At 38.1% G+C, this 13,977-nt stretch overlaps 1 protein-coding gene across 12 annotated transcripts in view; it reads right to left on the bottom strand.

The window, feature by feature from the left end:
* The window catches only part of NRG1 (neuregulin 1), a 955,286-nt gene that overhangs the window by 157,792 nt on the left and 783,517 nt on the right, over positions 1 to 13,977 (bottom strand). For all 12 annotated transcript variants that reach the window (XM_036458252.2, XM_045588892.1, XM_045588891.1 and 9 more), the window contains exon 2: positions 1,771 to 1,948. In XM_036458252.2, the coding sequence (XP_036314145.1) occupies positions 1,771 to 1,948 (178 nt within the window). The remainder of the gene's footprint in view (positions 1 to 1,770; positions 1,949 to 13,977) is intronic.

The following is a 13,977-nucleotide window of genomic DNA, read 5'->3' on the forward strand; positions in this document are numbered from 1 at the left end:
TTATTTTATTTTAAGAGAGGAAAGGAGAGGGATTGAGAGATAGAAACAGTCATAAGAGAAACATCATCGATTGGCTGCCTCCTGCACACCCCTACTGGGGATCAAGACTGCAACCTGGGCATATGCCCTTATCGAAAATTGAACCAGTGACTTCTTGGTTCATGGGTCAATGCTCAAACACCAAGCTATACTGGCCAGGCCAGGATCTTAATTTTAAATGAGTATAATAATAACATTATTCATCCTCATATTTATAAGACAACCTGAAATATCAGAACATTTTATAAATGCTAATTACACTTAGATTCAGTTTGATTCTTTAAACCTAACAAAAGGTGACACAAAAATTTTTTTTAAAGATACAACTTCAGAAATTACCAAATACCCAGTTCTGAAACCAGATAAGCTAATCACTTATCAAGACTTATCAAGTAGCTGCCTGCTTTACACAAAGTGTCTTATTTTTAGATCAAATATGCTACATGTTTTTCCTAGAGTAATTTACAGTTACATAACTTTAATAAAATGTCCTCTCTGCGCCCCTCCCCCCCATTTAAATCCTTCCATCAAGGCTATTGTTTAAAAGAAGCCATTTCTGAATATTGGCCCATCTGGTCTAATGGGGTTTTATTAATATGTAGACAGTGCTCTTAGCTGTCTGGACCTGTGGAGCCAATAGGAGCAAGCTTTTGTGAATACTAATGATACTTTTATATGCCATCCAAGCCATGTAACAAATTGCCTCTTTAAAGAAAACACACACACACACACACACACACACACACACACACAGTACTCTTTCAAAACTGTATTTATTCTAAGCAACTCACTTTATTTTGTATGTTATTTTCACCTTATCTACCCAGCTCACTTATTTCTTCTCTCCAAGCATCCTCATAATGGTACTTGCAGTCCGCAGATGCTTTGTTCTGTTCCTGCAGCCTGGATAAACCCCCTCTCCCTCCCTTCCTCCTCTCCTACTTTCTAGGAAGCCACCACTGTCCCTGACTGGGCCCCCTCCCCATCTGTGTTAGCCTCTTCCTACAACATCTCACAGTTATCACTACGGGACCATTTAAAACTGAGTATTGGAGCTGTTTCCTTTTCTCTCCCATCTAGGCTAAACCTCTTTAGAACAGAGAGCATGTCTTATTCACCTCTGCGTACCCCGCATCTAGCCCAGGGTATGACACACACAGCAACTTGTCCAAGAAAGGTCAAAATGTCCTACACACTGGCTGGCTGCTCCAATTGGCCTGGGGTGATAACAGGGCCTGCTATGACTGTGATTCCTCTCTTCTCTGTAACCACCCATCCCACCTCACCCACTCAGGTAGAGTCTCCCTCTTCAGCAGAGTCAAATCAACCCACCTACAGCTACTCCTGAAGTTCTCAGGGTCCCCCCAATCTTCCCAATGCCTATTAATATCTCATCTTCCTAATTAAACTCTGTCTTAGGATAAAGTAGAACTTAGCTCAATATAACTAGTAATTTTCTAAAAGATCACTATTGGTAAATCAGTGTGTATGTAACAATCTAAAAACTCCTCAACCAAAGTGTTTCAACCCATTATGAATGTATTTCCCATGCATTGTAGAAGACTGAACTAGATAATACAAACTTATGATTGAACCTGCCTGCATCTTTCGGTGTACAGGACAATGCTCCAACAACGGTGCCACCTGGCCAAGCTAGGCTATAAGTAATTTTTATATCTTAAGTCATTCTATTGCTAAATATTGCCTCTGCTGTTACATGTATTAACTTACCCTGGCCTTTTTTGTATCTTGATGTTTTGTGGTTTGTTCTTTCGGTTTAATTCATTCCCATTCTTGAACCACTTGAATTTGAGAGGAGAATATTCAGAACTGGTCTCACACCGAAGCACTAGCTTGGAGCCTGCCACCGACTCCTGGCTTTTCATCTCTTTCAGTCGTAGAGGCAAAGCTGAAAAGAGAAAGAAAAAGAGTTTTGATCACCCGTAATCGTTCAAAGAGAAATTTCAGTTTGGGGTGAGCCTGATCCCAGCCCCATTCCTAAAGGTTTTATTAATATGCCCAAATAAAATATACTCAGGGGAGAAAAAGACAATTTAGATTATAAATTTTTTAAAATGTTCTATATAGTTAATTCTCTGATACTATTAAAAATCCTGAACAGTGGTCATTTCAAAGGACCAAAACGGGAAGGACTATATAACTGGGTATGTTTGCATCCCAGATCACAACATATCTTCATCCCAGTTCTGTGAACAGGTACAATAGGCATCACATCCATTTTTTTAAATAGGGAAGTTTAGTGTCAGAGACAGGTAAGTGACTAACTTTTCCATGGCTGCAACTTTCTGGAGAGGCAGAGATAGATTATCCTATTGTCTCAGGAGGCCCAAAGAACAAACAACTCACAGATCTTCACAATGCTCCTTTCCTCAAGACAGAAATTCTTTGGTGACATCACTCTTTAACTGGACCTATAGTCGCTGTCCCATCAAACAATGTATAACCATTCCAGATGACCACCATACTCACACCAAATTGTCATTTTGACTGGATTTAGTTCTAAATCTCAACAGAGACTGGGAGTACTCAAAATGGGCATTAACTTGTAGAACACTTTACACTGAACGTCTTTATAGCATTCTTATTTTAAAGAAGACTGCTTAACAGAGTTTCTCTTCTGAACTGAAATATTTATGAACAAAATGTTGTAATACCTGAGACTTGTTTCAATCTCAGATATGGTAGGGAATGGATAGGCATAAAAATGAAACAAATATCCCAAGTTGATTATTGTAGAAGTGAGGCAATAGGGACACATGGTGGTTTGTTAGAAGATTCTATACTGCACTCCAACTTTTCCATAATAAAACAGTTTAAAAATAAAAGAGTAAGGAATGGATCTTCCTCTCTACACATAACTTCACTTTGCAACATTACACACATTGAGAGCTCAACAACTCTGTTTCCACTGAGTCTTAGAAAAGCCAACACAAATCCCCTTCTGCTCGAGTTCAAAAAATTAAAAGCAAGACCCAGAAAGAAAAAAAGAAAGAAAAAAAAAAAACAAAAACACAGACTAATAAAACTGTAACTCCCTAATCCAGTGCACAATTATATTCACTGGGTACTTATTATATTCACTCAAGACTCCAAGGACAGCAATCAGAGCCACCTCAGACACGAACAGGAAATGGAGTATAGTTCCTACTCAAGGTATGTTTGTTTTTCTACAACTCTGCCCTTACAAAGTTAAATTTTAAAAAAATGTCAGGAATGAGCATATGAAGGTTTCAATAAATTATAGGGGAAATCATTTGAACGCTGTAATTTCTCAGCAAAGCTTCTACAGTGGCATGTACCCTCGTATTAAATCAGAGGCTGGGAGACGAGATGGAGAAGCAGCAACTCCATGTAGAGACACAGTGGCAAGTTTAAAAATTTAGCTCTTCCTAGGCCTTTGATACCTGACACTTTTGTCTGGCAGCTTAAAAACAAGATTTACTTTCTGAGTAGATTTCATAGAAGTTCTCCTTGCAATATGTGGTTCACGCATCTTTGTTTTAGAGGATTTAAGAAAAGTAAATTCTCATCAATCTCTAATCATGTCTGTACATTCCTATAAACTCTTAAAGGTCATTTTCAGTTTTGTAAGTCTGGTGAAGTGTTCTAAAGAAACAAATTTGAGGAAACTAAATGACACCAAAGAAATAGCTTACATATGCTAAGAAAAGAAAAAAATCACCTAATTATTTTGTGTATAGAGTAAAAGAACTAGTTTAATTATTTTAAAAAACTAGAACCAACACTCTCAAGGTTTATTCCCTGTCCTATTCCATCCATGTGCTTATCAATATAGTTGAACACAAATCAATGAGGCTGGTTTCTTTAGTTTGAATAAGTAATGTTCATGCCATTTGCACCACTTTTTCCTTCCTTTTTTACACCCCCCCCCACCCCCGTCTTTATTTATTTATTTATTTATTTATTTACTTCCTTATGAAGAAACATGATTTAAATCATGAGGAAACAATAGGACAAATTCAAATTGAGGGATAGTCTACAAAAAAACTGGTCTAGACTTCAAAAATTTCAATGTCATAAATGACAAAAGAAGACTATAAAATTACCTCTAGATTAAAGGAGATTCAAGAGGCATAACAGATAAATGCAAGGTGTAGCTACGGATTGGACCTTGCTTTATGGATAAAAAAGAAATTATAAAAGATATTATTGGGATTATTGGGAGATTCTGAATTAAAGGTATTGTATCAAAATTAAATTTCTCAAGTGTGATTACTGCAATGTGGGTATACAGCAGAATATCCTGTTTTTAGGCTGTATCTGCCAAAGTATTTAGGAGTGAAATGTCATGATGTATACAACTAAATTTCAAAGTGATCCAGAAAATAAGCAAATACAAAGAGAAAGGGGGAAAAAGGGGTAGGGGGAAGTCTTGACTTCTCTTTTTATTTCCCTGCCTTTTACATCTGGTCTTTCTGCCATTGAATAAAAGGCTCAGGTTTACATTAAGTACTTTTAAAATATTGATTAAGTCTTCAATCATGAAGAAGATTTTTGAAATATTCTGTATAATTTACAAATGTAGCTCTTAAAAGTATGTCTCCATTTGAAATCTGTGAGTGGTATGGCACTGAAATCATAGCAGGTTCAACCTCATAAACATAACTTTGGTAATCCAATCTTACTAGGTCCTTTGATGGGAGGACAATAATCACTCATCTAGCAGGTCAATGTCTAACCTTTCTTTCCTTTTGAGTTCATGTGCAAAGACCAGTACATGCTTTGTCCTTAAGAGAGGGCCTATGATGTAATGAGGCAGGTATCTTCTTTGCTAAAATACCCACTCTTTAAGCTGACCTTAATTTATAACCATTTATTGATGTTTGGGGTTCAGGTACTGGTATACCTCTACTGATTAGCCAGGTTCTTCTCTCTTGCTCTTAGTTTCAAGTCTGTCAAAATGCAGAAGCTCCCAGCTCCTCTGACCTTGAATCCCTGGAATTCCACTTGTAACAATGCCCCTGCCATGTCCTTCAGGGGAAATCATCTATTGTACTACCAAGGACATCAGCTTTTCAGAGAACAGTTATTTTAAGGAGCTAACTCAAGATCTTCCACAGCATAAATGTAGACACAAATCTGTGCACCACCAACAGAGCCACATAGCCCCATGCTTAGACTGTGGGCAATCTGCTGTCAGTGGAACCTTCTAGAGACACATCACACAAGGCTACTTACACATTCCTGGTTGAGCCCAAATTCAAGGATGCTAGAGACTTGGCAATAACATGCATTGTTCTGTTTTCTCTCATAACCACCCTGATGGAATACCCCTAAATATGTCAAAAATTATTGGCAAAAATTCAAGCCATTACTAAGCATATATGGTTTGTATGGTTTTCTTTTCATCTATCCATAATGAGACAATTTTTAATACAGTGTATTTTCTTTCATTAGAATATAAAATTACTAAATGTTAATAGAATAGATTTTAAAAGTATATGTGTTTCCCATATATAAAGTTTACTCACATGGAAAAATCTCATTTCTTTCATAAATTTTTTTTTACTCGCCCTAACCAGTTTGGCTCAGTGGATAGAGCATCAGCCTGTGGACTGTAGGGTCCCAGGTTTGATTCCGGTCAAGAATATGTACCTTGGTTGCAGGCACATCCCCAGTAGGAGATGTGCAGGAGGCAGCTGATCGATGTTTCTCTTCCTTCAATGTTTCTAATTCTCTATCCCTCTCCCTTCCTCTTTGTAAAAAATCAATAAAATATATTTTTAAAAATGTTTACTCTCCCAAGTACTTTCTAATACTCAGATATAACTTTAGAAGGCCATGGTAGTTATTAAAACTTGGGAATTATTTTTTTTTTAACTGAGTACTTGGATTTTAGAACTTCTGAATTGTTACTTGCCTTTCAATTGTCATCTAAGAATAAATGGTTGGAAGCAAACACAATGCAAAGTTAATGCTCAAATGCAGTAAGTGTTCTGAGAATCTCTTGCATTATTTCATTGGATTTGGTCTACCACAATTCAAAATGTTGCTTTCTCTGTGTTTCTGAAGAGGCAGTAGCTCCACACCCTGAAATAATGTAATGCAATAGCAAGTTATATGCACTCTTTGTCTAAATCTATTTCAAATTTGCTTGACAACAATATGAACGTATCCTCACTCTTAGAAATGCATCAACAGAGGCAGACAGTAAAGTGCAAAGAATGACAGCCTTTTAAAATAGAAACTCAAACACTCTAAGAGCAATGCCACATGCTCTATGGACGCTTCTTTTTATAAGCTGTGTCTTACAGGCTCTAAAAGATGACAAACATACTCTTCTGATTCTAACTCAATGCAAGTTGATATATCGATAGTACTAGGTAGACTTAAGTCTGTTTTTGCACTCCTATCTTTCTTATTTGATACTAGAGGCCTGGTGCACGAAATCTGTGCACCTGGAGCAGAGGAGAGGGGCATCCCTCAGCACAGCCTGTGCCCTCTCACAGTCCGGGAGCCCTTGGGGGATGTCCAACTGCTACTGCACTTGCCAGCTGTGAACCCTGCTTCTGGCTGAGTGGCATTCCCCCTGTGGGAGCACACTGACCACCAGGGGGCAGCTCCTGCATTGAGCATCTGCCTCCTGGTAGTCAGTGCACATCATAATGACCAGTTGTTCCATGATTTTGTTGATTTGCATGTTAGCCTTCTTTATATAGGATGTCACACAACATATAAAAAAATCATGGGAGAGCCCTGGCTGGTGTGGCTCAGTTGGTTGAATGTTCTCCCATGCACCAAGAGGTCACCAGTTCCATTCCTAGTCAGGGCACATGCCCAGGTTGCTAGATGGATCCTCAGTAGGGACGGTGCAGGAGGCAGCTGATCAGTGATTCTCTTATCGATGTTTCTTTCTCTCTTTTCCTTTCTCTCTCTAAAATAAATTTTTTAAAAAAACAACATTAAAAATAATAAAAACTATAGAAAAAAAAAGATCATGGCAGTAATGCAAAAAATATATTTATTTTATAATCTGACCACACAAAAATGTAAGGCAATATCTTCATTTATTCCAATAATTTAATGGGTAAATATCTAAATATTTGTCATAGAAGTGAAATACATTTGTAAAAAGAACCATTCATCGTACAGGCGTCTTCAAACTACGGCCCGCGGGCCACATGCGGCCCGCAGAGGAGTCTGATCCAGCCCGCCAGGTTTTTTGGGCAGTGAGTGCAGCCGAGGTGTTACAGTAGGAATTAGTAGTTCATATAGTCCATCCCTCCAGCTCTCTGAGGGACCGTGATCTGGCCCCCACTTTAAAAAGTTTGAGGACCCCTGAATCCTCCTGTTTTAATCACCCACAGTGCACTTGCTTTTGAAATATATTCAAATATATTGTACTGTAATGTTAAGAGCAGGAAACAAATTTCCACATGTGTATGCTGCCGAGATAGGCTGATAGCATGTGACACAAGATAAGTCATGGTTTCTGATCTTTAAAGGACCTGACAATGCAAAGTTAGCTCATATCATTACTCTCTGTGCTTGACTGAGCAGCTAATCTGAAGAACCTCAACACGCTGAACAAATTAAACAGGAAACCTGCAAAATATTATCAAATAACAGTGAGCTTTCAGCTGTGATCCCAGTAAAGTCTTCCTGGCATAAAGCCTTTTAAAAGCCTGACATCACACACGTGCAGCTCTCCCGGGGAAAATTGGTGACTGACAATTATGTTAGTTAATGAAAGCCACACGGATATCATTCATCAGTCGTCTAGGCAGAAAGATGTCCCTTTTTTATAGCCCTGTTAGAGGTAAATAAATTACTGAGCAAAGTCTCTAAAATTCCTTCGCTGATCCTATTCCTCCCTCACTGCTCTATCTTATTGAGAAGATTATGGTCGCGCATAGTATGGATAAAGTTTATGTTTTGCCATCTGTCTTCTCTTCTAAGCTGTACTCACAATATGACTATAAAAGGGAAAATTTATCTTATCAGATTAAATTCTGTAAATATAGCTATGTAAAAGGCAGAAAGCCCAGTGGCAATGTTATTTGAGAATACATCTAACTTTAAAACCACTACTGCTGATGCAGTGAGTGGTCCTATGCTACACTCACAACCATCCAACAAGGTCCTCTTATGTTGCCACGTGGTGACATGGTGCTCAAACAGCCCCATGCTCCTGCTGAGTACTCAGACCATTCCTCACCCTGGTTACCTAGAGTCCCCAGGAGTGAGGATGGGACTGCTATTTGTCCCTGTGTGTTCAGCAAGGACATCTGGGGAGTGAGGGAAAACATGTGGGTGCCTTCATCTGAAAGAAAGTTACTATGCGTTACTATAAAATTTAGGGTATTATAAAACATTCCCAAGCTCCATATCATTGGCAGCAAACTGAGCCCAACCAGTAAAAACACTGGGACTATGCTTCAGAGTATGGTTAAGAAAGCTGGACTCCAGATATATCATTTTAGTAGTTCCATGCCCAACTCCCTAGGATGTGTATTAACATTAGTGCATACTGCTAACCAATCCCTTTAGGGGCAAACTGGATAATCATCAGAAATATACATGGAACATGACATTATAAAACAGAAAACAATAAAATGGGAAGTAATATTTCAGCATTTTACTTCTAATATGCACAATGTTTGTGCCTCTCTAGCCAAAACTAGCTTATCGTAGTGTTTATTTGATTTCCCCAAACATCTCAGTTTCCATTGGTGGGGATTTTTACACTTGGACATGCTCAAAATTCCACTTCTCAAAGGATCTGCTACAAGTTGACTAAAATAGTAAGATTCTTTTAACTGCTCTGCTTGAGGGAATGGGCCACAGGCAGCCCTGTTAACAACTGTGCTTAAAACTATGCTTATTCTAAGGCCACCCATAGAAAATGCCTAATCACATTCTCCCTACATATACACCATACCCAACATGCTGCAGTGAAAAAGCACATGTGCACAAAGAGTACTTAATCCAAATCAAAGGAGGGATAAGAGCAATTGGTGGTACTGGTGGGTGTGTCCATTTTGATTGTCACTATATTCAAATATCCAAATGTCAAAATTATTCGATAGAAGAGACCTAAGTCCAAAAATTACTCCAGAGGCCACACTTATCTTCTCAAAGACTTTTCTTTATTTGAGATAGAAGGGCCCTGGGACACTATTGTTTGTTTTTATGCATGCCATTGGGTTAGGACTCATACATTCTTCCATCTGATGGTATGGAGATGCAAATCTAACTGGAAATTGTCAGGTAAATAGTACTGTCTTTGCTTTAAAATTTTTATGTTCCCTATATTCCTCTAATCTATCTTTACCTCTTAGAGTGTTTTCTACTTGAACCCCACTTAGCTCAGCCTCCAGCCATTGTAATCGTTTCCTTCCTATCTGATTTAGTGCACTTTATCTCAGTTTCCCCACAGAGGCCAGGCTGTTCTTCCATTTTGGCAAGAGGCTCACACACATAATCTGCTCTGCTTTCCAATCAAAGTTGATAGTTTTCACTGATTGGTCTAAATCTTTTCCCTTAACTATTACATGTACTCTTTCATTTATGGGCAACACATATAAAAAAAATGTACAGTCTGGGTCAAATTCCATTTTCCCTGTTACAGTTCTTATATGTATTTCATGTAAAGTAGATAATTATTACTTTCATTTTATGGGTGAGGAGGGTTACACAGAACTTGTTCGAGGTCACAAGGTTAACAAGTTTTAGGCCAGGATTTACCCTGGGACTTCTCTCAACAGTGAGTGCCTCTGGGCAGCGTGAGGTGAAGGTGGAGACAAGACAGGGAGGACAGTAGACTAAAATCCAGGAAAGATTATTCCATTTCATAGCCACTGTGGTCATTTTGTTGTTTCTTATAATGAGCTATATAAAACCAGATCACTCCTCCACATAAGTCTGTGAGAGATTTACAATGCTGTGAAGTTCTGCAAGGGAACATGGTGCGGATTTATTAAGTAAGAGAAATTTTCAGCCTGAAAGTTGATATTATGTTTGTTGAAATTAACAATCCTCATCTTCTACACAGTTCTGGTGTTCCTTGCCCACTATTTCATAAATTGACCACTAAAGATAAAATTATAAAACTATTATAATAGTGTTCACAAGGTCTCTGGGAGATAATGTTACAATGAGGTCTCTTCCTCAGCACATTCAACAATAAACTCCTTTAGAATAATAATAGCTAACACTTGTTGAGGACCTACTTTATGCCAGAGACTGTTCGAAGAATTTTATGTTCATGCACTCAAGTTTTTTGTGTGTTTTTTTTAATAATTCCAGGGATATGGCTTACTATCATTATTCCCAATTTGCAGATGACGAAACAGAAACAGCAATGAGAGAGAATCATTGAGAGGCTGTCATCTGCATGTCCTCTACTGGGGATTGAGCCCTGCAACCAGTGCTTGTGCTCTGACCAGAACTCAAACCCTGACCTCCTGGTTCAGGGGTTGATGCTCAACCACCAAGCCACACTGGCTGGGCAAGAGCTCCTGTTTTTACTGTGAAGCAGTGAGCTAAATTTTTTGCCATGTTGGACATATTTATAGTTCAGATGTAAGATTTAATCTATTTATATATCAAATAGAGAAGGATGTTTTTCTGATAAAACATGGGTACACGACATAACAGATCATTTCTATACATATTTCAAGTGCAAAAAACAGGCTGGGAGAGAAAGTAGGAATGAAAATTACTGAATTTCCTAAGCTACTTTGATGATTTATGGGGAAATAAAACAAGACGGAATACCTGAAGTCGGTATTAGAAAAAAAAAATGTTTTTGAACTGTGCGGTGGTCTGTCATCTGCCAAATGGCACAAGGATGAACTGCACCATATCTCACTCCTCTGTTCACTGAAATGCGATAACCTCCGCTGAGGGTCGAGGGGTACAGCGACCAGAGGGTCTTAACAGATTAAACATTGTTCTTTCAAGGAATAAAGGCAACAGTCCATGACAATGGCTGCTGGATAAATCACAGAGCAGCTGTCAGCAGATTTCAGGTGAGTGTTCAACAGGCCTGTCCAATTAATGCTGTCACCATAGCTGCCCCCAATTATCAGAACATCTCATTCATGGACATAAAGATGTTCCGTAAGCTTCATTTAAGGTCAACAATACCCAGAATTAAAATGAATCCATTACAGTTTGACCTAACTAATAACGTTGCAAATTTCATTTGACATAAAAGTATATAAAACTGGTCTTTTCTGCTGTCAAAAAACCAGAGTGTTTTTTAATTTGTTATATATACCTGCCATTTTCACTGCCAATCTGTCACTCAAACAGAGAAATGGAGAAATATCTAGATACTAAAAACTTGATATTATAATTATTTATTTTCTTATTGCAATGGGGTTTTTCCCTTGTGATGTGCTATTGCTTAAGTAAATTTAACACATTAGTGTGACCTTGATGTGTTAGTATCTATCTGTCTGCATACCCATTATTTTTTTGTTCAAGTTGAATTGAACTTATTTAATTAATTGATGTCACTAAAGTTCTCTTTTTTCATTTGAAAGAAGAATTTTATTTAGATGTTGTGAACTGAATAAAATACCCAGATAAGGTAAGTCAGCACCTGGCTATTATTACTTTTAAATAACCACAGCTACATAAAAACTTTGAAGCATTGCACATAAATGAACAAAACCCCTGAATCAGCTACCAAGTTTATTAGCTCTATGATCTGTTTTTTCACGGAGCTATTTAAAACTTTTTCCTTCTGTGAAGAATGAAAAATGTCAGCAGAAATAACCATTAAAGAAACCTGTCCTTCCAGGCCCTGTAAAACCCGTCTCTTTGTTACTTAGTCAGGCCAACTTTCCCATTCCATAGTTTTCTGCATTTTCTTTTTTATTCCCAGCTAACTTACTAAACCAAATGATACCTAAAAGGCACATGCCCGGATTGAAGGAGGCTGCTTGGCTCTCTGAGCGCTCCCAGATCAGTTAAACTGCTCTCTGCTCTGTATACTACAGTTTTAAATAACCACCCTTGCACCTCTTCGTAGTAAGCAGGGCCCAAGTTTGACTTCCTGAGGCTTTTTAAAGCTTGTGTAGCTCTTTGGATTTTTATGCAGGTCGGTCCACAGACCACCTAACAGTGAATCCTTATCATTTTATTTCTACCCCAAAGGACAGACAAAGGAAGACAAGTGTCTTATCTTAGGATTCCCAGGGTCATGAATTTTTTCAAGAGGTGGGAAGTGACCAGAGTCAAATTAAACAGAGGGTTCACAGTGAGAAGATCTATGCTCCATCGCTGCTCATCTAAAGCAATCTCGTTCGGTGACCTGTCAGAGCTACCGGCTTAGGATGCTTATCTGGACAGCTTTCCTAAATTAAACTGTAACATAAGATCCAAAGGAGTCTAGTTTCAGACATCACACACAAACAAATCACAGCAAGCTTTACAATTCATAGTTTCCCTTATTTTACATAAAAATATGTTTATTAAAGCATGTTTTGAAAGTGAAAGTGAGCTGTGTCTCTTACATTCTGAGATAATCCACTGGTTCCTAAATTGCAATAAAGTTTTCTCAGCACAAAGATTCACAAACACCACACAAAAGAAACGTAAATGAAGCTTAGCTAGCGTGTCAATAAGTCGCTTTCATTTCCTCCACAGAGACACTGCCTTGCCACTAGCAATCTCTTGGTTTTGTTTGTTTTTATTTAGAAAGAAGTTTAATTAGATTCTTTGTTAATCGTTTCTAGTTCAGGAATTGAAATGAGTAAACTCTACAGACAATGTCCTGCATTTCTGCCTCTAGCTTTGATAGTCTCTATTAACAATAAGAATGGGAAGTCAGCAAACTCCGTGTCTAAGTGGGACTAAGGAGTCACATAATTTCCCTGAACCTCCATAATCTTGTGGGTAAAAAGAAGGGGGGGAGCCTCTGCCTTGCCAACTTCACACAGTTGTGAAAATCTAGTTTTAAAATGTAATGAAAACATTCTACAACTTTAAAAAACCAGTTATCATTACTACTTTAGTTGATTTGATAGCAATTTTCTATAGATCATCTGAAATATCAGAAAATATTTACGTAATTCTGTGTCATTAAATCTAAATGACACAGAATTACGTAAAAAACACCTGCATATAGCGTGTACCTGCATATAGTGTGTACTTAGTCCTCCAGATTTAAAAAAAAAAAAAAAAAAAAAAAAAAGGGCATCTGGAGACCTGGCCAGTTTTCTCAGTGGCTAGAGTGTCAGTCCTCATACTGAAGGGTTACAGATTGGATTCCGGTCAAAGACATGTACCTTGGTTACAGGCTCAATTCCTGGCCCCCATGGGCACTGTAGCAGGAGGCAACCAATCAATGTGTCTCTCTCACATGGATGTGATCCTCTCTCTCTCTCTCTCTCTCTCTCTCTCTCTCTCTCTCTCTCTCTCTCTCTCTCTCTTTTCCCTCCCACTCTTTCTAAAAATCAATGGAAAAAATATCCTCACTCCTCAGAAAGATTTTTAAAAAAAATTCTTTTTAAAGCAGCTGGAAACTATCAAGAAGGGTCACTAAAATGTTCAAAAGGAAGGGCGGCCAGTGTCAAAAAAATAGACTAAACATTAAAGAATCCTAAAAACTGATACCAGGAAAGCCAAGAAGGCAAAGCAATGATAATAATAATAATAATAATAATAATAATAAATAAAATAGACTCATAAAATACTACAATGTGTGGAAAACCGTCAAAGCAAGCAGCAAGTAATTTTAGAATTAAAAGTTGAATTAAGTTTTGTGAAAGAAGAAGTATAATTTGGAAAATGCTTAATCTGGGAGGCTGTCTAAGAAAAGGCTCAGGAGGCAACATATGGGAGGAAACATTGGGTTTTGGAGTCAGGCAGGCCCAGCTTCCACCTCCTGTTTGACTCCATCTTTCATCCTATGTGAGCCTCAGCCTGGCAGCTGCAAGGTGA

This window comes from Pipistrellus kuhlii, unplaced genomic scaffold (assembly GCF_014108245.1).
Source record: "Pipistrellus kuhlii isolate mPipKuh1 unplaced genomic scaffold, mPipKuh1.p scaffold_m20_p_3, whole genome shotgun sequence".
NCBI classification, from domain to species: Eukaryota; Metazoa; Chordata; class Mammalia; order Chiroptera; family Vespertilionidae; genus Pipistrellus; species Pipistrellus kuhlii.